The following is a 25,500-nucleotide window of genomic DNA, read 5'->3' as shown; positions in this document are numbered from 1 at the left end:
TATATCCCCAGCCCCTCCCTCCTGTTTCTAATCTACAAATAACTTTAGATTCTCAAAGCTTGTCAAATATGACCAAGGAAAATGTTTCTTAATAGAATCTTTTCTTTTTGAAATACTAGGATTTGCACTGAGGGCTCTGCACTTGTAGGGCAGGATCTTTCAGTCACTGAGTGATGTTTTCAGTCCTTTTATTTATTTTCTTTTGCCGGTCCTGGGGCTTGAACTCTGGGCCTAGGTGCTGACCCTGAGCTTCTTTTGCTCAAGGTGAGCAATTACCAGTTGAGCCACAGTGCCACTTCTGGTATTTCCTTCCTTCCTTCCTTCCTTCCTTCCTTCCTTCCTTCCTTCCTTCCTTCCTTCCTTCCTTCCTTCCTTCCTTCCTTCCTTCCTTCCTTCCTTTTTTGTTTGTTTTTGAGTAGTTTATTGGAGATAAGAGTCTCATAGATTTTCCTGCCTGGGCTGACTTTGAATTGTGAACCTTAGATCTCAGCCTCCTGAGTAGCTAGGATTACAGGCCAGAGCCACTCGCTCCCAGCTTGTATTGTTTATTTTTGAGACTGGGTCTTGCTGCCTGCCCAAGCATGTGCCTGGACTGTGATCTGCCTGTGTTCAGCTTCTCAGGCATCTCATCAAAGCTGGGATTACAGGTTTGCATCACTGTTTGCAGCTTCTTTTGTTGAGATGGATTGTTGCCGACATTTCTGCTTTGGGCTGGCCTGGAACCTTGATCCTCCCAATTTTAGCCTCCCGTGAACTTGTGATGACAGTTACACACAGTGCACTTGGCTAAGGTTGAAAAGGGATCTCATGAACTTTTCTTCCTGGACTGGCCTCAAACTGTGGTTGACCCTCAGTTAGACTGTGATTCTTGGACTCCCAAGTAGCTAGGATTACAGGGTCTTCTATGTAACCTAAGCTGGCCTTGAACTCTTGATCCAAGTGTTACGCCTTCCAAGTGCTAGAATCATAGGCTTTCACCACCACACTTGCTTCATGATCTTAATATAATGTAACTAGATTTAACAATAGGATTAAATATGACATGCAATTACATAGATTTTCTTTTAGACAATAAATTTGTGCCAATACATATTTTCCTGATTAGAAAAATAATATGGGATTCTATCATCATAGAACAATCAGAAAGTACAGATAATCATAAAGAGGCAGAAAAACTTACATTCCTTTCACAATGAAATATCCACTAGTAAGATTTTTGTCATCTGTATTTTTTTGGTGAGGGGAGAAATACTGAATTCACGGCCTCCTATTTCCTAGGCAGGCACTCTACTGCTTGAGCCATGCCTTTGGCAATGCCATTTAATCATGCTTAATTTATTACACACTATCAGTGTAGCATTAATAATGCTACATACTCACTGGGCCAGACCATGTGTTGTATATATATACTTAATCCGCATTGGGTGTCTGAATTCTTCTAGTCTCCTTATAAGATAGATCCTGTTATTATCCCTTTTGACAGGTGAGAAAACTGAGACTTGGAGAGTTTAAGTCAAGAGTGGGACTCTTTTTGGTCAAGAGCCTGAGCTCTGCATCCTTGGACCCTGTAGCTAGCTAGCTGTGTGATGTGTGCATTTGAATCCTAATATTTTATTTCAAACTTTACCATGATGTTCTCCCAATATAACTGTTATTGTTGGTAAGTGTCAAAGCTACATTAGTAGTCTTCTATATGATTTCCCATCATTTGCATAATGATTCACGGCACATTTTGATTGGTTATGAAGAATGGCTTATGTTTTCAACTTAAGGAAAAGGAGGGGCTGGGGATATGGCCTAGTGGCAAGAGTGCTTGCCTCGTATACATGAGGCCCTGGGTTCGATTCCTCAGCACCACATATACAGAAAACGGCCGGAAGGGGCGCTGTGGCTCAAGTGGCAGAGTGCTAGCCTTGAGCAAGAAGAAGCCAGGGACAGTGCTCAGGCCCTGAGTCCAAGCCCCAGGACTGGCCAAAAAAAAAGAAAAAGGAGGTTATTTTATTTTCATATCCATAAAGTGCAAGTGCATAGCAATCTTTTTTTAAGGCTCATATTACAAATTTGTGGTGACTTGTTTTGATTATCTCTTTAACAAGGAAAGTGTGCTTATTGTAGGTTAATTTTCTTCCTTGTCATATTATTTCGTGGCTTGAACTCCGAGCCTTGTTTTCTCACTTGGACTTTTTGCTCAAGGGTGATGCTTTAGCACCTGAGCCATACACAGCTCCACTTTATTGTTTTCTGGTTAATTGGAGTTAAGAGTCTCTACTGATCAGTCTTCCTGGGCTGGCTTCAAACTGGAATGATCAGATCTCAGCTTCCTGAGTAGATAGGATTATAGATGGGACTCACCCCACCCAGCTGGTCTCTTTTTGATATAATAATAAAAATGGCAGCTGGTTGGCCATTGGTGCCTAGGGCCACTTGGCTGCATATGCTAAAGCTAGAAGTGGCCTAATAACTTTTTACAACACATCACACCATCTCGCAATCTTGGTTTTTTTTTCTTTTTTCTTTCTTTGGCGAGTCCTGGGCCTTGGACCCAGGGCCTGAGCACTATCCCTGGCTTCTTTTTGCTCAAGGTTAGCACTCTACCACTTGAGCCACAGCGCCACATCTGGCCGTATTTTTATGTATGTGGTGCTGAGGACTCGAACCCAGGGCTTCATGTATAGGGGGCAATCATTCTTGCCACTAGGCCACATTCCCAGCCCTCGTAATCTTAAGTAATTGTTTTTGTGACTTCATGGCTGGCAGGAGCTCTCAGTGTTTCCCTGATTTTGGAATGTTTGGATCCTGTCCCCTTTCTCCTGCTCCCTTTTGCTGGTCTAGCAACCCAGTGGGCCATCCTTCCTCACAGAGTATCAGCTCTCCTTTCCGACTTTGGCAATGTTTGATAGAATTAGGTATTCCCTACCGTGTGTGTTTGTGTGTGTGTGTGTGTGTGTGTGTGTGTGTGTGTGTGTGTGTGTGAAAGTAAATTGATGTTTTGTATTTTCCTTTAACAAAATTGATTAAGTCTGGGCAAAATTTTTCTCGAAGGGTCAGATTTGTGAGGATAAACAAACAACCTTGCAAAGATAAAGATTAGTTTTGCACACACACACCAGGCAATGTCTTTTGCATCAACCATAAAGCTGCCTGTGAGAGTGACGCTGTATTTTCTGTGTAGGTTTAATTAGGAAGTGGCACTTTGTTGTGGGACATTATCACAGAAGGGCCTTTGTTGTGTGCAAACCTTTAGACAAGAGCGGCTTGTTTGCTTGGCTTTGTAAAACCTCATTAATTCAGATGTCTGTTAGGTTTCTTCTTCACTCCAAATTGATGAAAAAATTTCCCAGAAGTAGGTGATAGCATTATGTAAATATAATTGTTAAGCACATTACCTAGGCCAATAAGAAAGTAGGGAAACTACACATTCCTGAGACCTCTTTGAAAATTTTCAGAACTAGTGTTTTATGTCTTTTGTGAACTTAATTACAGATGAATCTTGGTTCTTCATCAGAAAAAATTAGGCAGAGACCTTTCTTGCAAGTACTCCGGCAGAAATCACTGCTATGCACTTCTATTTAAATCGATGTCAGCCTGTTTTAATTTTCTATTACTCTATACTGGTCCTAATTAATTTTAGATGGTAAGTTTTTCAGGAATTTGCTTGGTATAACAAACAGGTGAGAGGAAATCTTTGGTTCTTTCTTTCCATTTGGAAGTCATTCCTGCCCTTCTGTCCTTGTCTTTTCCATCATGTTCTCAGTAAAAGCTCTATTCTCAGAAATTTGCTGTCCGTCTCCTTCTTCTTCTTTTTCAACTGTTTTGTTTTATTTTTTCACGTACAACTTCTCCTCTACTTATCTATTGCAGTGTAAAAAAAAATCACTATCTAAAACCTGTGGCTTTGAACAGCAGCATTAAGTTTATAGCTTTCCTGATTTCTATGGGTGGAGGTTTTAAGGAGAACCTGGGGGACAGTGGGCCACAGTGGGGGAGGGCTCTGGGCTGCCGAGCAGGTCCTCGTGGGGTGGGTCTGCCTTCCTGTGCTCTGAGTGTTTCTTTGTGGTCTCTCTGGGCTGATGTGGCTCCCTCATAGTTTGGCAGCCTCTAGGACGATAGCTCAGCGGACAATTTAGGGCTCAGGACAAATGTTCCAGAGAAAGAGGAAGAAAGTTCTTCCTTTTTAGATCTGGCCTCCAGTGTTTCACAGCTTGATTCCCCAGACCTCCAGGTCCCTAAGATAGGCAGAGAGTCAAGGAGGGACCAAACCTTATCTGTCAGCTGGGGGCAGGGGAAGGCTTGGAGATCAGTATGACCAGTCTTCTTCTAGGGGCCTGCAGTTGCTTGGCTTTGTATATCTTCATCTTAAGCTGAACTGAAGCTTCAAATGTGGCACAGATATTCTTTAAACACTGCAAGGCTAGTAGCAAGAGAGCTGTGCAAGTGAATGGAATGAAACCCAGTGTACAAGAATTCTGTGGAGCCAGGCACCAGTGGCTCACGCCTATATTCCTAGCTACTCAGGATGCTGAGGCCTGAGGATGATGGTTTGAAGCCAGCCCAGGCTGGAGACTTTTATCTCCTTCAGCCCATTAGACTTTCCAATTACACTAAAAACACTAGAAGTGTCATTCGAATGGTAGAGCACCAGCCTTGAGTAAAAAACTAAGACATTGCCCAGGCTTTAAGTGTAGGCTCTAGTACCATCACAAGGAAAAAAAAAATTCTTTGGAATTTTGGTCTTGACAAGACTTGAGCTTTATCTTTTGTATATCAGTGATGGTTTGTCTAACAGTGAAAGATAAACATTTTGTCATTTAACAGACTTTGCCAAACCCTCTTCTTTCCCCTTTTTTGGTTTTGGTTTCTGTTTGTCTTAAGCCCTTCTTCAGCTGTTTGTTTGTCTCCAAGTACTGCCCCAGCTGGGCCCTGGGATGGGTTCTGGGAAGTGCATGAAGTATGTTCTGGAAGATTCTGTCCCCATATGCTTTCCATGGCCTCAATGTTTGGCATCAAAAGAGAGCTGCTTGTAGATCTATGAAAAGAAAAGGAAGGGCTGGGAATATGGCCTAGTGGCAAGTGTGCTTGCCTCGTATACATGAGGCCCTGGGTTCGATTCCTCAGCACCACATATACAGAAAATGGCCAGAAGTGGCGCTGTGGCTCAAGTGGCAGAGTGCTAGCCTTGAGCAAAAAAGAAGCCAGGGACAGTGCTCAGGCCCTGAGTTCACGGCCTAGGACTGGCAAAAAAAAAAACCAAAAAAAAAAAAAAAAAAAGAAAAGGAAGTCTGTCCTGGAATTATTTCTTCCTGCTAAACTAGGGTTCAAGAAAAATAAAGCTGGTAAGTTCTGATTTCTGAAGAAATATTTCCTTGGGACATACAGTACAGTTGGGGAGTCCAATCTGATTTTTTTTTGTAATCTGCGTTTAAGCCTAACTTGTACTCTGTAATGTTTCCATCTTTTAAGAACTGTAAAGTGATCACAAGCTGGTGGCTTATGAGCTTTGTTATGTTCATAATCGTGGCAGTGTTGCTTCAGGGTTCGTTGAAGACAGGCCGGGGCATTCTGTCCAGTGGGGGACCTATGGAACCAAGCTGCACAGGGTCTGCGCTGAGTGGAAGGCTCCCAGGAAGGGCAGCTGGAGGCCAGGGAAGCTTCTCACGGAGGAACCCACGGAAGGAGAGGAAGCATGGGAATAGCCTGCAGAGGAGAAAGGCTGGCATGTGTGCAGAGCTAAAAAGGAACGGTCCATCCTAATGTAGACATTGTCTTTAATACTGTGCTGCTACTGAGTTATACATCCATCCCTTGTTAGCTAAGATATTGATTTCACGACTATCCCTCCCAAATAAAGATATATAGATACTAAATTCCCTGGATGCCCAAGCCTCTTACATAAAAAGGCCTTGTATTTGTATACAACTTACACGTTCATCTTGTGTACTTTACATGATCACTGGATTACATAAATACTTAACACAAGGCCAAAACTTTATGAATTTTTTTTTAAATTAATTAATTTTTTGTGTTGGTACTGGAACTTGAACTCAGGGCTCTTGCTTGGCTTTTCTGGTCAAGGCTGGTGTTCTACTACTTGAGCCACTTCTCTGCTTCCAGCTTTTTGCTGCTTAACTGAAGATAAGAGTCTCATGGATTTGTCTTCCCTGATTGGCTTTGAACTATAATCATCAAATTTCAGTCTCCTGAGTAGCTAAGAAGACAAGTGTAGGCTACAAGTGCCTGGTGGTAAATCGTCGTGTGTGTGTGTGTGTGTGTGTGTGTGTGTGTGTGTGTGTGTGTTTAAAATCATGTGCTGTTTAGGGAATAAACAAGGAAAAAGTCTTTATGTGTTCAGTGGAGATGCCACTCTGGCGGGCCTCCCTCCTTGGCACATGAGCTGGATGCCAGACACTGCTGATCTCATTTGCAGGTAGTGGAACGCAGACATCTCGAGGATCATTGAATGAATTGTGCGAGCCACTTCCTTATCAAGTCATGCCACACTTCCACTATGTCCAGAGGCTCTCACATGCCCACCTGAGTCAAGTCCGTACCAACCTCTTCCCTCCCATTGGCCAGGCCAACCCTGAATTGTTTTTACTTGACACGAATTTTGTCCATTGTTTAACGTACTAGAAATAGAGTGATTGCGCATGTCCTGTCTGGCTTCTTCTCCGAGCACTGTGTCCTTGTGACTCATCCGTTGCTTTTTGTGTTCATGGTTTGTTCCTTTCATTTATGAGTAGAACTTCGTTTTACAAGTTCACTGAATTTTGCTTATCTGTTCTCTTCTTGGGTTGGTTCCAGCTTTTGTCTATTGTGAAAAAGCTACTGTGAACATTCTTTGTCAAAGTCTGTTTCTGGGTATGTGTTTTTGTTTCTCTGGTCAAAGGAAATGTGTATATTTAACTTTATAAGACATTGACAAACTAGCCAGCAAAGTGCCTTCTGGCTACGGCAGCCCATTCCCGGCCCAGCCTCTGAACCCCTGCGCGGGGCCACTGCAAAGCCACTGTTGAAACACCATTCCCGCCACTTGCTTCCTTTTCTAGTTAGTGACGAGAGACGGGCCAGCAGCCTATGTTTCATCTTCACAGCCAGCAGCTAAGTTCCTGTAATAATTTTGATGGCTAAATAATATTTCATTATCAGGATACAAAACATTTTATTTTATTTGCTTTCATTGTTGGACATTTAAAATATGTTTCCAGTTTGAAGCCATCCTAAATCATGCTGTGACTAATATGGAAGTGGTTTTGTGATTGCTGTAACTGAGATGTGTGCACGCATAGATTCTAAGAAATAAGATTACTAGGTTATAAACAAACATTTAGGGTGGTGCTGGTGGTTCATGCCTATAATCCTGTCTATTTGGGAGGCTGAGACCTGGAGAATGGAAGTTCAAAGCTAGCCTGGGCAGAAAAGTCCTCAATTCTCCATTTTCAAAATACCTGGCAAATGCAGATCTGGAAGCATGATTCCAGCGGTAGAGTACCACAGTGGTAGAGCTAAGTGAACGAGAAGTCCTGAGTTTAAACTCCAGTGCCAGAAAAACAACATCAACAGCAGCAGCAGAAAAAAAGCCCCAAACTTACACATTTTCCACTACTGGAATTTGAACTCATGGCTTCCCACTTGCTGGGTCAGGGCTCTACCACTTGAGCCTTGTTCTCAGCCCTTTATGTTTTCCCAGCTAGACCTGGACTATCATCCTTCTCTTTACGCCTTCCATGTAGCTACGTGACAGCTGCTACTGCCAAGTCCGAACTTTACTGGTGGAGATGAGGCTCTTCTTCCCTTGGTTGTCATTGAGCCACAATCTTCCCTATCTCTACCTCTTCAGTAGCTGAGATTATAGGCATGAGTAGCACATTTGTCTTGCCTTCATTTTTTTTCCCCAAAAATAATATTCCAGAGTAGGGGTAAGAGAGACAGCTAAAGTGAAAGAGAGGGTGACATTGATTGAAATACACTGTGAACATGTGTGGAAAGGTGACAGTGAAATTGTTCCTGCTCCCACATTTAACATTAACATTTTTTTCACTGAAAGTGATTGTAAATGTGTCTTACACACTCCTTAATCTCTTAATCTCTGCTAACTGAAGAGTAGACTATTAACTACATAATAACGAGCTATTACATCGTGGCTCTATACTGGTATCGGTGGTTGAATGTAGGTGCTTCTTTAAGGCTTGCCCTCGGTTTTCATCTTTTTTTTTTTTTTTTTTTTTGGCTTTGGACTCAGGGCCTGAGCACTGTCCCTGGCTTCTTTTTTGCTCAAGGCTAGCACTCTGCCACCTGAGCCACAGCGCCCCTTCTGGCCGTTTTCCATATATGTGGTGCTGGGGAATCGAACCGAGAGCTTCATGTGTAGGAGGCAAGCGCTCTTGCCACTAGGCCATATTCCCAGCCCTTGGTTTTCATCTTCACCTGTATCAATAACAGTCAAACTGTTTTGCAACACAGCAAAAACTCTTTTCGATGTATAGATACCAGTGTCAGTGGGTAGATAGAATTTCCAAGTCATATTCTAACGAAAGAGAAAAAAAGGGACACGTTTTGAGAAATACTGGTTATCAGAAACCATATTCTCAGTATTGGTTGCACATAATGCAAGGGGTGGAGAGATCTGTTTAAGAATGGATCATGAAGATTATTAAAATGGGATTTATAGTTCCTCGGATTCAGATTGTAAGATATTAAAAAATTCATTATTAGTTACTCCCCAACCACTCACCGGCTTGGGGGAGGGTTGGAAAGGGCAGAAGTCTGACTGATAACATGGCAGACCAGCCCACGTGACGATGAAGGTGCAGACTCACTGGTGATTGGCTGGCTGCCTGTGGCTGCCAGAGCCACAGACCTGTGGTCCCTTTGCAGTCTGCGCACAGACACCCTCCTATGCCACACAGTAACGTTTCAGCCAAAGTAGCCCGTATGTGATGAAAGTTACACACAGTTATCCCAAGGCTGAAAAAGACGCCCTCCTATGCCACACAGTAACATTTCGGCCAAAGTAGCCTGTATGTGATGAAAGTTACACATGGCTATCCCGGGCCTGAAAAACTATCAACTAGCTCTTTACTATACTACATTAAAAATAAGTATACAGTTGTGTGACAACTTCCTGCAACATTCACTACAGAGGCATGCTGACAGGTGAGCAGCCTGTAATCAAGTGTCTGGTGTATGGTGATCTATACCTTTGAGGGGTGTAAGCACACTCTGATTTTTTTTTTTTCTTTTCAGTTGTGGGGTATGAACTCAGGGCCTGGGCACTGTCCCTGAGCTTTTTGCTCAAGGCTAATATTCTACCACTTGAGCCATAGTGCCACTTCTGCCTTTTTCTGAGTAGTTTATTGGAGATGAGAATCTCACAGACTTTCCTGCCTAGGCTAGCTTCCAACCACAATGCTCAGATTTCAGCCTCCTGAGTAGCTAGGATTACAGGTGTGAGCCATCAGCTCCTGGCTGATGTTTTTGTAATGGAAAAAAAAAATCACTTCATGGGGCTGGGAATGTGGCTTAGTGGTAGAGTGCTTGCCTAGAATGCACGAAGCCCTGGGTTCAATTCCCCAGAAAAAGCCAGATGTGGTGCTGTGGTTTGAGTGGAAGGGTGCGAGCCTTGAGCCAAAACAAACAAACAAACAAAAAACTAGGGACAGTGCTCAGGCCCTGAATCCAAGCCCTAGGGCTGGAAAAAAAGAAAAAAATAATACCTCACAACACATTTCTCAAAAGATGCCTCTGGCATTAGGTTAGAAAGCACTGCTTACCCTCACCTCCAGTGCATCCTTGATCAGGTATGAAGCCTGGGAACATCATGAGATCAAATTAAAACCTGCAAATAATTAGCCGATGGCACAGCTGTCCAAACTATGATGCCCTGGGAAATTCAGTGAAGCCTTCAAGCCAATTTCTAGCTTTAGACTCCACCTGGGATAGAGCAAGCATTTTTTAAAAATCAGTTTGTCACTATGAGACTATGTGCATAATAGTTTTGATTTTTAACAAATTAATACATTTTCTTTTTGAGAGAAGTTTTAGGTTCGCTCACAGAAAAATGGGGCAGAAAGTAGGAGTTCCCATATAACTCTGTTTTAATTTTTCATCAAACCTGAGCAATTCTGAGTTTTTGTTTTTTAAACCAAACTGTAAATAGACCAATCAGGCACAATTTCAAAAGTGATTTTATTCCCCCATAGTACTTACCAGGTAATCATGATAGCTCCTAGACCTAATTTAAAAATTTCTGTTTTCCCTCCTAATTGGTGGCATGACATCAGAGACTTGCCTTTGCTCTTCATGTGACAGCCGTACAATAAAGCAGGACACTTACGAAGGCTGCTCTGAGAGGGCTAACATGTAGCATCACTCACAACCCTGCCAGCTTGCTGTGGGTGACCCCGTCAGCTTCTCATTCAGGGAATGGCACCAGAAGCCAAAAAGCTGTCTGCATGGTGATGTTTCAGCTGGATCATCTCTGGGGCTTCTGTGAACTGAAACAGGAGCAGTCTGGGGTTCTCAATTTGAATTTTTGGAAATGACACATCTTAACTTAGAAATCTACAGAAACAGGGCTCTGGGGAAGATATCGCTCCAAACATCTCTGAGCCGTTTGCTTGGCCTGCAAGCTACATACGCCTTGCTTGCTTCAGAGGTGGTCTCTGCCTGGCATATTCTGTTCCTGCTCATTTCCATAAGGATATCTCAGGCTCTTGTGAAAAATTGTCTTTGTATCATTCACTTTTTTATCCCCATTTAATTTTGGGAGGTCTTATAAAATACATACAGTGTAAAATTTATCATCTGAACTATTTTAAGTAAAAATTAAAATGATATTAAGTGCATTCACTTTGTGGTGCAAGCATAACTACCATCCCCAGTATTTTTCTACCTCCTATAGTGGAAGGAAGTCCACCTTATCGCACCTCAGTCCCTGGAAACAGCTATTCTACTTTCTGTCTTATTTGCCTACTCTAGGTAGCTTATGTAAATAGAACAATATTCTGTCTTTTTGTGTCTGGCTTACTTCACAGAACACAACATCTTTAGGTGTGTCCATATTATAACATGCATCATAATTTCATTCTCTTTTTATATGTCTCAATAGCATTTCACCGAGTGTGAATTCCAACTTTCATTTAGCCGGCCATCCATTGATACATATTTGGGTTTTTGTTTTTTGCTAGTATGACTATGGCTCCTTTTAACAATCATGTGTAAATAATGGTTTGAGTTTCTTTTTGCTTTTCTGGGGGGTACATTCCTGTAAGTGTAATTGGTGGATCGTCTAGCAATTCTATTCAAGCTTTTAGGACCACAATACTGTTTTCCATAGTGACAGCACTGTCTTATATCCCTACCACATCTTTTATACATTGTCAAAAGCTTTTAATGTGATGGCCTATCAGTTTAATGCCTGGAAAATGATAAATGCCCAATAAAGTTAGCTGTTTCTAATAGGTTCTAGATCAGCAATCCATACCTACAGTGACATTGTACAAATTCACAGGAGGCGATTTCTAGTTTTTCTGGTAAATGATTCAGCTAGGGGACCAAAGGAAAGAAAACATATCATTACTGTTTCAGAGAGTCGTAAATGTGTAACTCATGGGTTAATGTTCCATGGAGCTGGCTGAATCCAGATTTTTAAGGCTTGCTGGGTGGGGTCCCCAGCTGGTTTTGTGGGTTAACGACTAGGGACCCTTTTGCTTTTTCATTAAGTGTGATGCTAGTCTATTTTCCCATGAGGAATGGGAAGGGAGGCAAAAATCACATCTCTGCATCATTGTCTCTTCTCCTGGGGCAAAGAAACAGGTCCAAGTGTGGCTGAGAAAAAGAAGTGAGAAGAATCCCAGGTTTCAGCCAGAAATGCTCTGCGACTGAGTGTAAAAGGGGCACTCTAGGCAGACTCCCTTCTATGACAGGGGAGGACACCTTCCGACAGAGGAGAGGGGGAACAGGGCAAAGTTGAAAGGTCTGCTTAGCCTTTGCTTGTGTCTTTCTCACTCACATTTTGACCTTTTAGATCCACTTGCTGAGTACCTCCGAGCCTCTGGTGCCCTTGGGGTGTCTCTCCATGTGCCTCTGCAGTCCTCTCTTGTTTCCATGCGTGCTTTGGGAAAGACCTCCCCTGACTGCTCCATATTCTCCATAAGAGACTACAGGATTGCCACCCCCAGCCTTTCTTCTTGTCCCTGGTGGTTTGGGAAGCCACTCTCTTTCTCATTAGGGTCTCTACACAGACCACAGGTTTTGCTATATTATAGTCCCTGTAGTAAGGCAGGTACTCAGCCTGTTTATTGGATGAAGCTGAAATAAAAAGCCATTAAAAGACTCCTTTGTTCCCAGCCTGTTGCAATTTGAATCTGAAATATTTTACCCCAAGCCACAAGTTGGAGGCTTGCAGGCAGCCTGTGGTGGTATAGGAAGGCAGAGGCCTTTGATAGGTGGAGGCTAGTGGGAAGAAGTTAGGATATTGGGAGGGATGTTGGCTTTGAAGTAAGGACATTGGCCCTGAAGGGGTATTGCGAACTCTGGATCTTTCCTGTGTCTCTCTGTGTCTGTGCTGTGTTTGTGTCTGTGTCTGTCTGTCTCTCTCTCTCTCTCTGACTCCTGGCCACCATGAGGTGAACAGGTCTCCTCCACCACGTACTTCAGCCAGGTTGCACTGTGCAAGTGATCAAGTGACCGTGGACTGGTATTTACAGTACTGCAAGTCAAAATAGACATTTCCCCTTTGAAGTTGGCTCCAAGTCGACTTTGAGTGCTGGCTGACACATGCCCGTGTGAAGTGGCCCACTGGCCAGCCATCCTCCTTGCCACATGCATGTTTCTAGTTGAGGAAGAGCAGTCCCTGCGTCCTCTCACTGGGCAGACGGCTCTCAGAGTGCACAGTGCCCTGACCTGCGCGGCAAAGCTAACCAGGAAAATCTGCACAGGATCCCCAGCTGGCGACTCCAGAGTAAGTGTGTCAGCAGACCTCCACAGTGCCCAGCGGGCTCACCACTGCTGGTTTTGCCTTTTATTTTTTTTTCTTTCTGGAATATTGCTGACATCTATTATTCAATCTCCACGGTGGATTTCTGAACATGTTTCTGCAGTCGGGGGAAAAAAGGAGATAATATGTCTTTCCTCCATTCCAGCAAGGGCAAGTTAGCAGTTGCCTTTGGTAGATGCCTATTTAACTTCAAATGCTGAAATATTCATAGCTGCAGCTTGGGCAGGCCTGGCAGGGAACAGGAGAGGTGCCTGGGCATTGCTCGGGCCAGAGAACGGCCTGTCAGTGCGTTCTATAAGTGGATTCCTCTCATTCTAGGGGAGCTAGATTGTTGTAAGGAACTTATAAAGAGGGAGAAAGGTTAGACATGCCCTGTACCATTATAGCTGACAGTCCTGGTTGGGTTTTTGAGGTAATTCTGACCCAATTTTCTACAAATTGAGCAAAATTATTCCAGAATTGAGCAATAGACATGAAAGCAAATGTCAGACTAGGAACGGAGACGAGCTTCTTATATTTTCTGTTTCTACTTCTTAAAGTGGTTCAGCATTTTTGCTTTGAAATTACACAACTAGTCATCCTTATGTGGAAAGGGGGTACTTGGAGTTTGGGACAGCTTCCTGGTGGGATCTTTTTGCAACAGCTTTTCCTGTTGATGAAAACCAGAACTCCTTCTGACAGGTGTTCTAAAAATCCCTTCCCTGTGTTTGGATTACTGATTCAAGGGTTCTATTTACTTTCAAAGTGGGCTCCTATCTCTGCATTGCCTTATTGGTAATCATTTTTGGCTTTTTCCCAGTATTGACTTAGTACCTCAGTACAGATCAAACATGAGATTCCTTGATGTTCTGAAACATGAATCTTAAGAATTCTAGGGAGACACTTCTTGATCTGAGTTTATCATGACTAGCAGCTAGTCCCACCTCTCCCCTAGTGAAAAGAAAAAGAGAAAAGAAGAGAGAGGGAAACAGAGTCACTGGACTGACTGGCATGTTTATTTTCCATGTCTAGGGTTCCAAATTTAAAGAAAAGCAAATACCTTCTCATTCATGAAACTCTTCCTTTTACCCCTTTGTTCCTTTCCTCCATCTCTTTGTGTGTGGGTTTCATTTATTTATTTATTTTGGTGCTGAGGATGGAACCCTGGGCCTCCCATATGCTAGGCAAGACTCTACCATTGAGTTACACCCCAAGTCCGTGAAGCTATTTCTATACTTTATCCTTAGTTACGTTCACTGGTTTTAAATGATAGAAGTAACTATAAAGCTGTTAGCTAAAATATAATAGATATAGCATTTCAAGGTAATTGCCTATACAGGATTTATCTAATATATGTATTACACCTGTCTCTCCCCAGTGAACATCTAAACTCCTGAAGTTACTTTGGTCTTCACACACTTGCCAATGCACTGGATGTTTGGGGGATGGACACTCTAAGTCTGGAAGTGTTCCACATCCATGTTAGTAATAAGCCTCCACTAAGCAGTTGTTACTTACTCTTTTAAAAAGATATGTTTAAGCATTTGTACAAAGAAGTTGCCATTTAACAAAGCAGTTTGAGTACCATATATCTTGGTCAGTGTCTCTCCTGTCAACATCCTCACTGTTTCTGTATTTGAGTGCTAAGTACGAATTCCAATCACCGTTCTACATTTTCTTTTCTAAGAATTTCATAAGCCATAAAGTTCCAAGGCACAAATTTACTGCTTTTGTTGGGATCCTCAAGCAGTATTTATCAAATACACTTAACTATTCCTTAACTATTATCTGAGTCTGTGAGGAGTTCCTTTCCCTCATGTAAGAGAAAACACTCCCAGGCTCTCTGTTTGGTCACTGTTTGGTGGGGGTAGATTCTTCCAGGGAGGATTTGCAGAAGAGACCCATGCACAGCCTGAGGATCCCATGAGCGCTCAGCTGGGCACAGAGCAGTGACCCCTCTGTGGAGAAGAGAGGCTGTGCTTCTCCCTGCACGTGGGAAATGGACCTCTGACCTTGACAATTAGGCTATCTGCACTGTTCAGACATCTGTGCCTGAGATGGATTTACTATGTTTAAGTTAGGATGGAGGCTCACATGGACATTCCTGTCTGGATTCCTTTGTGGAAAGTAGTGTTTGATGTGTGCCTGCGTTATGTGTGGGACACTATTTGCGTGCATTCCAGTGATCATTAACAAAGGCCACTGGGTGCAAAGGCATAAAGACAGCGGATTTAAAAATGGCTGTATCAGCTGCAGGTCTGGCAAGGCTGCAACCCCTGTAAGGCTAGTGAAAACCCCTACATCAACAACTTGTGTTCACCCAATCTTCTGCGGAGAGAAGACAGTGTGGTCAACCATGCCATAAAAGGGAAACAGCATTATTATGAATTTTGTTTGGACTGTGGGTTAAAGTCACATATACTAAGAAAGAATCAGTCACTTTTTCTGCCTCACGTAAGATCTGCTTGTCAAACAGGCTTGCTGAATTAGGATGTGGTTGGTCAGCTCAGGCCACTGTAATAAATAAAATGGAATGGGCAGTTTACACAGGATTTCACACAGTTCTGGAGGCTGGATGTCTAATATCAGGTGCTGATAGTGTTAGTTTTGTTGTTGTTGTTTTGTCTAGAGCTTGTCTCCTTGGCTTATGGCTCTCTTCTTTCTGTCTGCTAGTCTTTCTAGTGTATGTGTCTGTGTCAGTAATCATGTTGAATCAGCTACATTTTACTTTATATATATGGTTGAACAAAATAATGGGTTTTAGCCTTTCCTTTAACTACTCTGTAGATGTTCAACCTCTAATCACATTCAGAGGCACAGAGGATGCAGACTTTAATACAACACATGAAGGGGGGATGTCATTCAGCCCAGATTAGTGCTCAAGCTGAAGAAAAATTGTATTTAGACTCTTCATGTGTCTTTTTCCTATGGGACTTACAGCTTCCAGTTCCTTTTCTGTCTGTTTCATAGCCACAATCTGGGGGGTCTCAAGAGCTCAATAGTGGCTGGGAATATGGCCTAGTGGCAAGAGTATGTGTCTCATATACATGAAGCCCTGGATTCAATTCCCCAGTACCACATATATAGAAAACGGCCAGAAGTGGCGCTGTGGCTCAATTGGTAGAGTGCTAGCCATGAGCAAAAAGAAGCCAGGGACAGTGCTCAGGCCCCGAGTTCAAGGTCCGGACGCCCCCCCCCCCCCCAAAAAAAAAAGAGCTCAGTAGTTCTCAGCTCCATTAAAAAAAGGCTTTGATCCAAGTCAGGGCTACCTGGAGACCTTACCCCGAAGTTTCTCCACTACACTTGTTCTTCTCCTAGATAAGGTTTTCTGACACGTGACTCAGCTCTTGGTATAAGAACCGACAAGGGTTTGATAAAGGTGTTAGAATGTGGCATTGAGATAAGTAACACTGGTCCAACTATGTGGTTGGCAAGAGTGAGTGGAACTCTGCTGGCTCCTCCACCCAGGTCTTCCCCCTTCTTCCTCTTGCAGTTGGTACAGGTAGCATAGCTCAGAGGCTGTGGGGGCAGACTGCCTGAGTTCAAGCCCTGTGGATATGTTATGGCTCTTAATGAAATCCTGGATGTTGTTTAGCCTTTCTTTGACTTACTTTCCTCTTCTATACATGTGTCTTTCATAGAGAATGTTCTCTGTGTCCTTATCTGTCAAAACCCCAGGTCATCATTTGACTTCTAATGTGCTTTAGAAGTTGTATTTGATGGGAGAGATGGGAGAGAATGAAGAAAGGGGTGACATTGATCAAAATGCGTGGTTCTCATAAACAAAAATGTTACATTGAAACCCCTTTGTACAACTACTTTAAAATAATCTTAAAAATAAAACAAAGGATGATCAAATGAAGCAGTGGTACTGACTAGACGCTATGTTGAAAATGGACTATACAACTTGTGGGTGGGGACAGGAGAGAAAAACTGGAAGAGAGCGAGGAAGGGGTGACATTGTCCAAAAAGAAATGTACTCTTTAACCTGACTTGTGTGACTGTAACCCTTCTGTACATCACCTTCAAAATAATTTTTTTTTTTTTTCTGGCCAGTCCTGGGCCTTGGACTCAGGGCCTGAGCACTGTCCCTGGCTTCTTCCCGCTCAAGGCTAGCACTCTGCCACCTGAACCACAGCGCCCCTTCTGGCCGTTTTCTGTATATGTGGTGCTGGGGAATCGAACCTAGGGCCTCGTGTATCCGAGGCAGGCACTCTTGCCACTAGGCTATATCCCCAGCCCCACCTTCAAAATAATTTTAAAAAAATAAACAAAAAGTAAAAATAATTAAATTTAAAGAAAGAAATGGTAGTCACCTCCCAGAGGAGCACACTGAACATGGAGAGCCAACATATCAGACACAGCCACGTAACACACAGAGGAAACTGTTGGGGAGCACTTCTTGTAGATGAATAGTTGTTTATTATAATGAGACAGGGCTTTTCTCTCCCACATAGTCCCTAGACATAGTCAGTGAGCGTAACCACCATTTAGTTTGTGGTGCGTTAATTTTAAATAGCTCTGTGTTCCTGGAACTGATATGCACTAAGTTGACTGAGTTGGGGAGAAGCAAAAACCAACCAACAAATTCTCCACATACATTTTTTTCAACATAATATATGCATATATATGTATTATACACATATTATGCTGTCTTTCCTCATTATTCTTGCCAAATTATAATAAGAAAAACATCTGTACATATTCAATGTGAACATAATTTTAAATATATATATTTTGAGCTGTGATTAGTTAAATCTAGAGATGCTAGATTCACAGATAGAGGGCTGAATTCATATTTAAACCAGAAGTACTGGCATTTGGTTTTAATAAAAGCATCAATCAACTTGAGTCAGAGGAAAGCTGAAGTGCTAGGTCCACAATGAAAAAAGATATTTGTTATTGTTTCCTGGACCTCATTTACTAATCTGAGTTTTCTTTCTTAAAAAAAAAAAAAGCAAAGTTTGCCAAGGTAGAGTTGCTAAAAGAAAGGGCACAGTATTCCCACTCTTTCTTCCCATTCCAGTAAGTAGTTGGCGTTTTTACCCAGTGCCTGGGTAAAATAGGATTGTATTTCCATCATCATGCATCATGAGGAGGTGTTGGCCTCTTGCTAAGTATGATGGTTTTCGGGAAACCAAAATGTGGCAGCAAAACTAAAGAAGTCTTTGGTTTCTGGAAGCAATATCTATAACATATATTAATATATATGTACATACACATCGTAGTGATATTCAAATATTTCAGGAGGAACCCAACATGATTTCTGTAGCCCCAGAGTACAGAACTTATGGGAGACCTTGAATCAATGTAAAACTAGGTCCTCGAACGGGGGACTTGTCTAAAACTGAAAGGGCTCCCTAGGAAGCCCATGAAGTCACTGTTCCCAGAGGGCTTACCCACTTGTTGGTAATAATTCAGATTGACCTGTGAGTATTTGGGGGTATTATTTTGACAGTAGCCTCCAACAGGAATCTCAACAAGGCATTTCTGATTGATATAAGCAGTTACTCTCAAAAACATAGAAAGATGTTGACGGTTGTTGTATAGTGATTCTCTCTAGGATGGCTTTGATATATAAGCAGTTGCTGCTGGTTTTGTTATTTTTACATTTTATACACTTAATGGGACAACTGGGTGACTGAATACACACATATGCTGTGAAATCATAAGCACAATAAAGAGAGTCTGTCATTTCGCTGTTACCTGTTGTGTGTGTACAGATGTATGTCTGTGTCTAAGAAACTTAACTCTCCTCTTAGTACATTTCCAGCACATGGTATTCTATATTATGACTGTATACTATAGTCATGTGTTTATATAGTACCTCTCGTGTCACTGAAATTATGTACCCGTTGACCAATATCTTTACATTACCCCTTCCCCCCAAATCCTCTGAGCTTTTATGAGCTGGGCTACTTAGATTCCTTCCCTAACTGATCTTGTGAAGTTCTGGATTGAGATGTGCCATGTCTCCTCTTTCAGGTCTTTCAAGTTGCATATGTCATCATTAAAGCAGCCAATGCCCCTCGCCCTGGAAACTGGATTTTAGAGCGTTCTGTGGATGGCATCACGTTCAGCCCCTGGCAGTACTACGCAGTCAGCGACTCAGAGTGCTTGACCCGCTACAACATAATTCCCAGACGGGGGCCGCCCACTTACAGAGCAGACGATGAAGTGATTTGCACCTCCTATTACTCCAGACTGGTCCCACTGGAACATGGGGAGGTACTGTGCTCTCCCATGAGGGCTTCTTTTCCATCATGCCCCTTCCTCAAATGCTATTGTAGGAGCCACCATTGAGCTTCCAGATCTGGTGACACTTGATACGAAGATCAGTGGTCAAACGATCTGGCTCTATCTAAAGTTGCCAAGAGTGTTGTTTATTATGATCCCTTTCATGAAGGAAAATTTCACTTTATTGCTATCTTCCCTGCAGGGAGCACTCTTGGTCTTCAATCTGCTGGGATTAAATAAATCAATGAATTCTTCTGTCAAAGCCTTTTTTTTATAACACCAGAGCAGGAACATTTATTGGTATCTTATTATTATTATTATTATTTTGGTTCTAGACCTAGGGTTTGAGGACCCAGGCACTGTCCCTGAACTTTTCATGTTGAAGGCTAGCACTCTACTATTTGAGCCACAGCTCTACTTCCAGTTTTTTAGGGTGCTTAATTAGAGAAAAGAGGGTCACAGAATTAACTGCTCGGGCTGGCTTCGAACCACAATCCTCAGGTCTGTCTCCTGGGTAGCTGTGAGCTACTGGTTCATTTTTTGAAATCTTAAAAGAGATTTCTTAACTGCCTCTAAAAGATGGAGCTCCCAGCTTTCTCTCTGGAGATGTCATTCCCTTGGAGGATGTGGAAGACTGAGAGATAGATGCCTATGAGATACGACAGCTCAGTGCCAGCACTCAACACTTTCCGACCTGGGCTGGCTTCAAACCACAATCCTCAGATCTCAGTCTCCGGAAGTAGCTAGGATTACAGGTGTGAGCCACCAGTGCCCACATGAGACACAGCCTACTCTTTGGTAGCATGTGGCTTGAGAGAAAACTGAAGAAACTTCTTTTTTTTTTTTTTTTTTGGCCAGTCCTGGGCCTTGGACTCAGGGCCTGAGCACTGTCCCTGGCTTCTTCCCGCTCAAGGCCTGGCTTCTTCCCGCTCAAGGCCACTCTGCCACTTGAGCCACAGTGCCGCTTCTGGCCGTTTTCTGTATATGTGGTGCTGGGGAATCGAACCTAGGGCCTCGTGTATCCGAGGCAGGCACTCTTGCCACTAGGCTATATCCCCAGCCCCTGAAGAAACTTCTTGAAGTGTCTCTAGGGCAGGAACTCTGAAGAAAGTCTCTGGTTGTTTCAAGAACACACTTTATTTAAGAGAGGATGTAGCCTTCCTTTGGGAGAAATGCCCTTGTTAAAAGATTCCCAGCAATCTCTCAGAGACTAGAATGGATAGCTCCATTCCACGAATTCAATAAGTAGTAAATAGTGAGCATGTGCTAGACATATTTTTACAACAGCCTATTGGTTTCATTTTTATGTATTTTTAAAAATTCTGTACCGATTCTGGGATTTTTACTCCAGGTCTCATGCTCATTCAGCTTGCTCTGCTGGTGCTCTACCACTTGAGCCACTCCTCCGGCTTAGCTGTTTGCTGATTAACTGGAGAGGGAGTCTCACCGACTTTTCTGCTGGTGTGGCCATGAACTGCAAGCCTCCAGATCTCCAGCTCCTGAGTAGCTAGGATTACAGAATGAGCCACTAGCACCGAGCCAGTCGGTGGTTTTGACTTTATTCAGATAGTGTGTGTAAAGATTATGTCCTGGATGAAACGATCAGGGGTGTATCTCTCCATGGTTTAAATCGATAGTTTGTTTATATATTATATTCTCCAGATTCACACGTCCCTCATCAATGGGAGACCGAGCGCTGATGACCTCTCCCCCAGGCTGCTGGAGTTCACGTCCGCACGGTACATCCGTCTACGCTTACAGCGCATCCGGACGCTCAATGCAGATCTCATGACCCTCAGCCACCGGGACCCCAGAGACCTGGACCCGATTGTCACAAGACGGGTGAGCATACAGTGGTGCCCCTGCCCCCATAAAAAGTTTATTTTCCTTTTGATTGTTCTTCCAGAGTCGCCTTATTTTATTGGAAACCATTGTCTTGTTACAGAGACTTCCGTTAGCTAATGGCACCACACCATGCCTTTTGGTTCCCTTACCAAGTCACCACAATGCCATCGCAACTGACTGTTGGGGCCTTTGTTCTGTTTCTTGTTGTTTTTTTCTTCTTCTTCTTCTTCTTCTTCTTCTTCTTCTTCTTCTTCTTCTTCTTCTTCTTCTTCTTCTTCTTCTTCTTCTTCTTCTTCTTCTTCTTTTTCTTTTTCCAGATAGTGGCTTAAATTTCTGTGTGGGCCAGATTTAGACTGTGATGCTCTTGAGCTCTGCCTCCCACAAGGCTGTGATTGCCACACTGCCTGGCTCGTGTGTGGAGATTTGCTCCTGTGAACTTTTCTCACTGGGCTGGCCTCCAACTGCACCCTCTCCGAAGATCTGCCTTCGGAGTGGCTGGGATTCCAGGCATAGACTACCATGCCCGGCTCATCTTCCTAGCTTTGCCTTTTGAGGTGCAGAGATTGACACAATTTTGATGACATCAACTTACCATTTTTCTTTTCTCGTGAATGCTTTTTATGTCCTTCTGGAAAAATACTTAGTTATTCCAAATTTATAAAAATATTATCCTTAGTTTTCTTCAGTAGCTTTGTACTTTTAGCTTTATCTATAACACATCTCCAGTTAATTTTGTGTTTGATGTGAGAGAGGAGGCGAAGTTCTTATTTACCCTACATGCATATGTAAGCTGGTGATATTTGTTAAAGATACTTAACCTCCCGCAGATAAATTGTTGAATCTTTTTCAAGATTGTTTGGGCTAACCTAAGTCTTTATAAATGTTAGTGCATCTTTGTTCATCCCTACCAAAAGAAAATAGACTAATACTTTCCAAGATTTTAACTGGAATTCTATCACTTTAGATCAATTGGGGAAAAAACTTAGAGGATTCTTTTTTTTTAATATTATTTTTAGATGGGATCTCGTGCCTCTTGCCAGGACTGGCAAGGATGGAAATTCCTCCCAATCTCTTCCTTCTAAGTAGCTGGGATGATGTGAGCCCCTACTACATTTAGTGTTGTCAAAATCTTTTTTTTTTTTTTTTTTTTTGGCCAATCCTGGGGGTTGAACTCAGGGCCTCATCACTCTCCCTGGCTGTTATAGTGTTTATTGGGAAATTTATTGTTCAATAACAGGAAGACAAAGAAATCAAAAGTGCTGGGCACTGGTGGCTCATGCCAGTAATCCCAGCTACACAGGAGGATGAGACTTGAGGATTGCAGTTCAAAGCCAGCTCAGGCTAAAAAGTCCCCGTGAGACTCATCTTTAATTAGCTGCCAAAAAAGTTGAAGCGACGCTGTGGCTTAAAATGGTAGGGCCCTAGCCTTGAGCAACAGAGCTCAGGGACAGTGTCCAAGCCCTGAGTTCAAGCCCCACGACTGACAAAAAAACATTCAAAAGCATCCAGAGTGTACAGTATGAGTCCACAGGCATCACTGGTTGTCTGCATGACTGTGTAATAGAAAATCTGCCAAACAACTCCTAGAAATACAAAGTGAATTCAATAATGTTACATATACTACGTGAAGTCAGTTAATTACAATGAATTACATTTGTAAATACTAGCAAGGAAGCATGGAGAATGAAATCTAGAAGTCTCTTCACAGTCACACGCAAAGGCAGGATGGGTGGTAAGAAGAGGCCGTAAGTGCAAGGAGACACCGCAATCTGCTATGTGGTGATTTGTACCTATTGACTGGTATGCTTGAGATACATATCGCTTGTTGTTGATGTGTTTGTCTTCATCTGTTGTTATATTCTCCTTACCAGTATAATTTAGGGATTTCTACAGCATGGGTTTTGATGATAGCAGTCTGGGTTTAAGAAGTAGCCAAGTAAAACAGTTCTTTTAGCCTCTTTTGGATTCTTCTGGTGAGCTAATTTGAGCACTGATTCTCATTGAACACAATTTGTGCACGAAATAGCATTTTACAGTGAGCACATAGTTATGTTTGAGATAGCCAATAATGATTCTGATAGTTGAGGTGTGCCAGCATTTTGTTTTCAATGGAATACAGAATTTTCATTTTCAATTGTAATGCCCTTTTCTCCTCAGTATTACTACTCAATAAAAGACATATCTGTTGGAGGGATGTGTATTTGCTATGGCCATGCTAGTAGCTGCCCCTGGGATGCAACTGCAAAGGTAAGTTCTAGTGTTTTATAGTTTTCTGGAACCTCAACTGTAGATTGTGACTGTACAGTTTTCATTGCTCTTCCTTCATTCAGTAAAGTAGTGAAAGGTGTAGAATCATTTCAAAAATTGCAAAGAGAAATTTCAGATAATTTAGCTGACTTCACTTGTTTAAACAGTCTCATAATTTTGCTTTATTCAGAGGACATATTTTTAATCAAATCCTTATCATATTTTGTTGGTGGCAAAATTTCCTATCTTAAGGATATACACTAGGGGTCTTCTGGATTTTCAAACGCTTTTCTCTGTAAAAGAGTCAAGCAAAAAATCACGTACTTACCATAACTTATATTTGCTTTTTAAAAGGAAGGTGTTTTCTTTTACTCATTTATTTTCTTCCTTCCATTTTTGTTGTATTAAACGATGATAAAATACAGTTTAGCTGATCTAGAATAATATTAACTAATGTGACATTTTCTTTTAAATACTTTTACAAAGGTTATCTGCCTATTTTCCCCTTAGTTTCTTTTTCAATTTTGTGAGTCTTGAGTAGATTTCTTCTGTCACGCATTTCATCTTGGTGTGCCAGGATGGAAACAAGGCTGTATGCGTGCCGGGCCAGTCCTGTCCTCCATCACTGAACTAGCTTCCCAACCTGGATTCTTCTATTTTTATGCTGAAAAGCATATTGATGAATGTCAGAAAATTATGAAGAAAATATGAAGAAAACCTATGACAATAAAAATAATTATTACTAAGACCTGCCAAGCCCTTGAAGTCAATGTATCATTTTACTACAATTTGTACTAGTTAGCTCCTTTTCACTTGTGTTTTATTCTCACTTCTGCTTGTTACTGGGATATGTGTGTCCTCTTTTCTAGACGTTCAATGCCAGTTTGTTTGCAATAGTTGTGTACCCCCATTGCAAATTCTTGCCCCGTGTTTGACTGTGAGAGAATCTTTCCTCAAGGGACATTCAGGAGACAATGCAGATAAGTCTTTCAGACTCAGCTTCGCCCCCTTTTCCCTTCAGCAACTACGATGCCAATGTGAGCATAACACGTGCGGGGAGCACTGTGACCGGTGCTGCCCCGGGTACCATCAGCAGCCCTGGAGGCCCGGCACCATTTCTTCTGGCAACACCTGTGAAGGTGAGTTCACTTACAATGGGAAGAATGTTTTCTGCTTAAGCTCATGGTATCACAACCTTTGTAAAATAGAGATGACGGGTTTCTTCAGATAGTGGTCAAAGCAGCAGTGTATCTTACAAACGTTCCAATTATTGAGGAGTAAATGTATCTTTTTGGATTTGTTATGTTATCTAAGGCAATATGTTTTGAAGGGCATTTACTGCTGGGATTTCAACAATTAACAGTGTGTGAACATCTCAGTAAATACTTTTATTACATCTCTAGCCTTCCCACGATATTCTTCCTAAAATTTCACGTGAATAGAGCATGTCATGGCATAGTCCTTCTGCAGTCAGTAGTTGTTGATTCTGGAGCTGGGATGGAACCCAGGGTCTTGGGTATGCTGAGCATGCACCCTACCACTGAGCCATACCCTAGCTCTATGTATTATTTTGTGAGACAAAGTCTCCCCAAGTAGCATGAACCTTTCTCTGCTACCCACGCTGGTCTCAACTGCCTCTTTTCCTGCCTCAGCTTCCCAAGTGCTAGGATTACACACGTAACAAAACAATGCTTACCATATGATAAGTGTGGCATTGTTTTTTAAAACAACTGCCGGAATTCCCATTATAAAGATAGCTCCATTGTTACCAGACTTTTGTTAAGACAAATATGGAGCAATGATTAATCCTCTGCCTATCATTTCTGAGCTTGTACAGGCCCTTCTGAAAACTATAGTCCCACAAAATGGATTGCTTGGTCAAGTGGGATGCACTTTTGTTATTATTGTTATTGCTGTTAATTATTTTGCAACGCTTAGAATTGAACCTAAGATCTTGTGCCTGTTTAGCAAGCACTCTATCACTGAGTGACGTTTGTTGTCTTTGCTTTTTTTTTTTGAGGGAGGCTCCCATTATGTAATTTAGACTGAATTTAAACTCCCTCGTATAGCCAAGGTTGGGAACACTCAGTCCTCCTGTCTCAGCCTCCTGAGTGCTGGGCTTACAACCCTGAGCCACCATTCTTTGTCTGGATTTTTTCCTCCCTTCCTTCCTTCCTTCTTTCCTTCCTTCTTTC

At 42.3% G+C, this 25,500-nt stretch overlaps 1 protein-coding gene across 1 annotated transcript in view; it reads left to right on the top strand.

The window, feature by feature from the left end:
- The window catches only part of Lama1 (laminin subunit alpha 1), a 148,007-nt gene that overhangs the window by 39,307 nt on the left and 83,200 nt on the right, over nt 1-25,500 (top strand). Inside the window, exons 4-7 of the mRNA XM_048363582.1 lie at nt 18,962-19,204; nt 20,876-21,055; nt 23,216-23,305; nt 24,327-24,444. Coding sequence (XP_048219539.1) covers nt 18,962-19,204; nt 20,876-21,055; nt 23,216-23,305; nt 24,327-24,444 — 631 coding nt within the window. The remainder of the gene's footprint in view (nt 1-18,961; nt 19,205-20,875; nt 21,056-23,215; nt 23,306-24,326; nt 24,445-25,500) is intronic.

The sequence above is a fragment of the Perognathus longimembris genome, chromosome 15, assembly GCF_023159225.1.
Source record: "Perognathus longimembris pacificus isolate PPM17 chromosome 15, ASM2315922v1, whole genome shotgun sequence".
NCBI lineage: Eukaryota > Metazoa > Chordata > Mammalia > Rodentia > Heteromyidae > Perognathus > Perognathus longimembris.
The sequence above is the reverse complement of the archived record's forward strand: the minus strand, read 5'-3'. Positions and strand labels throughout refer to the sequence as shown.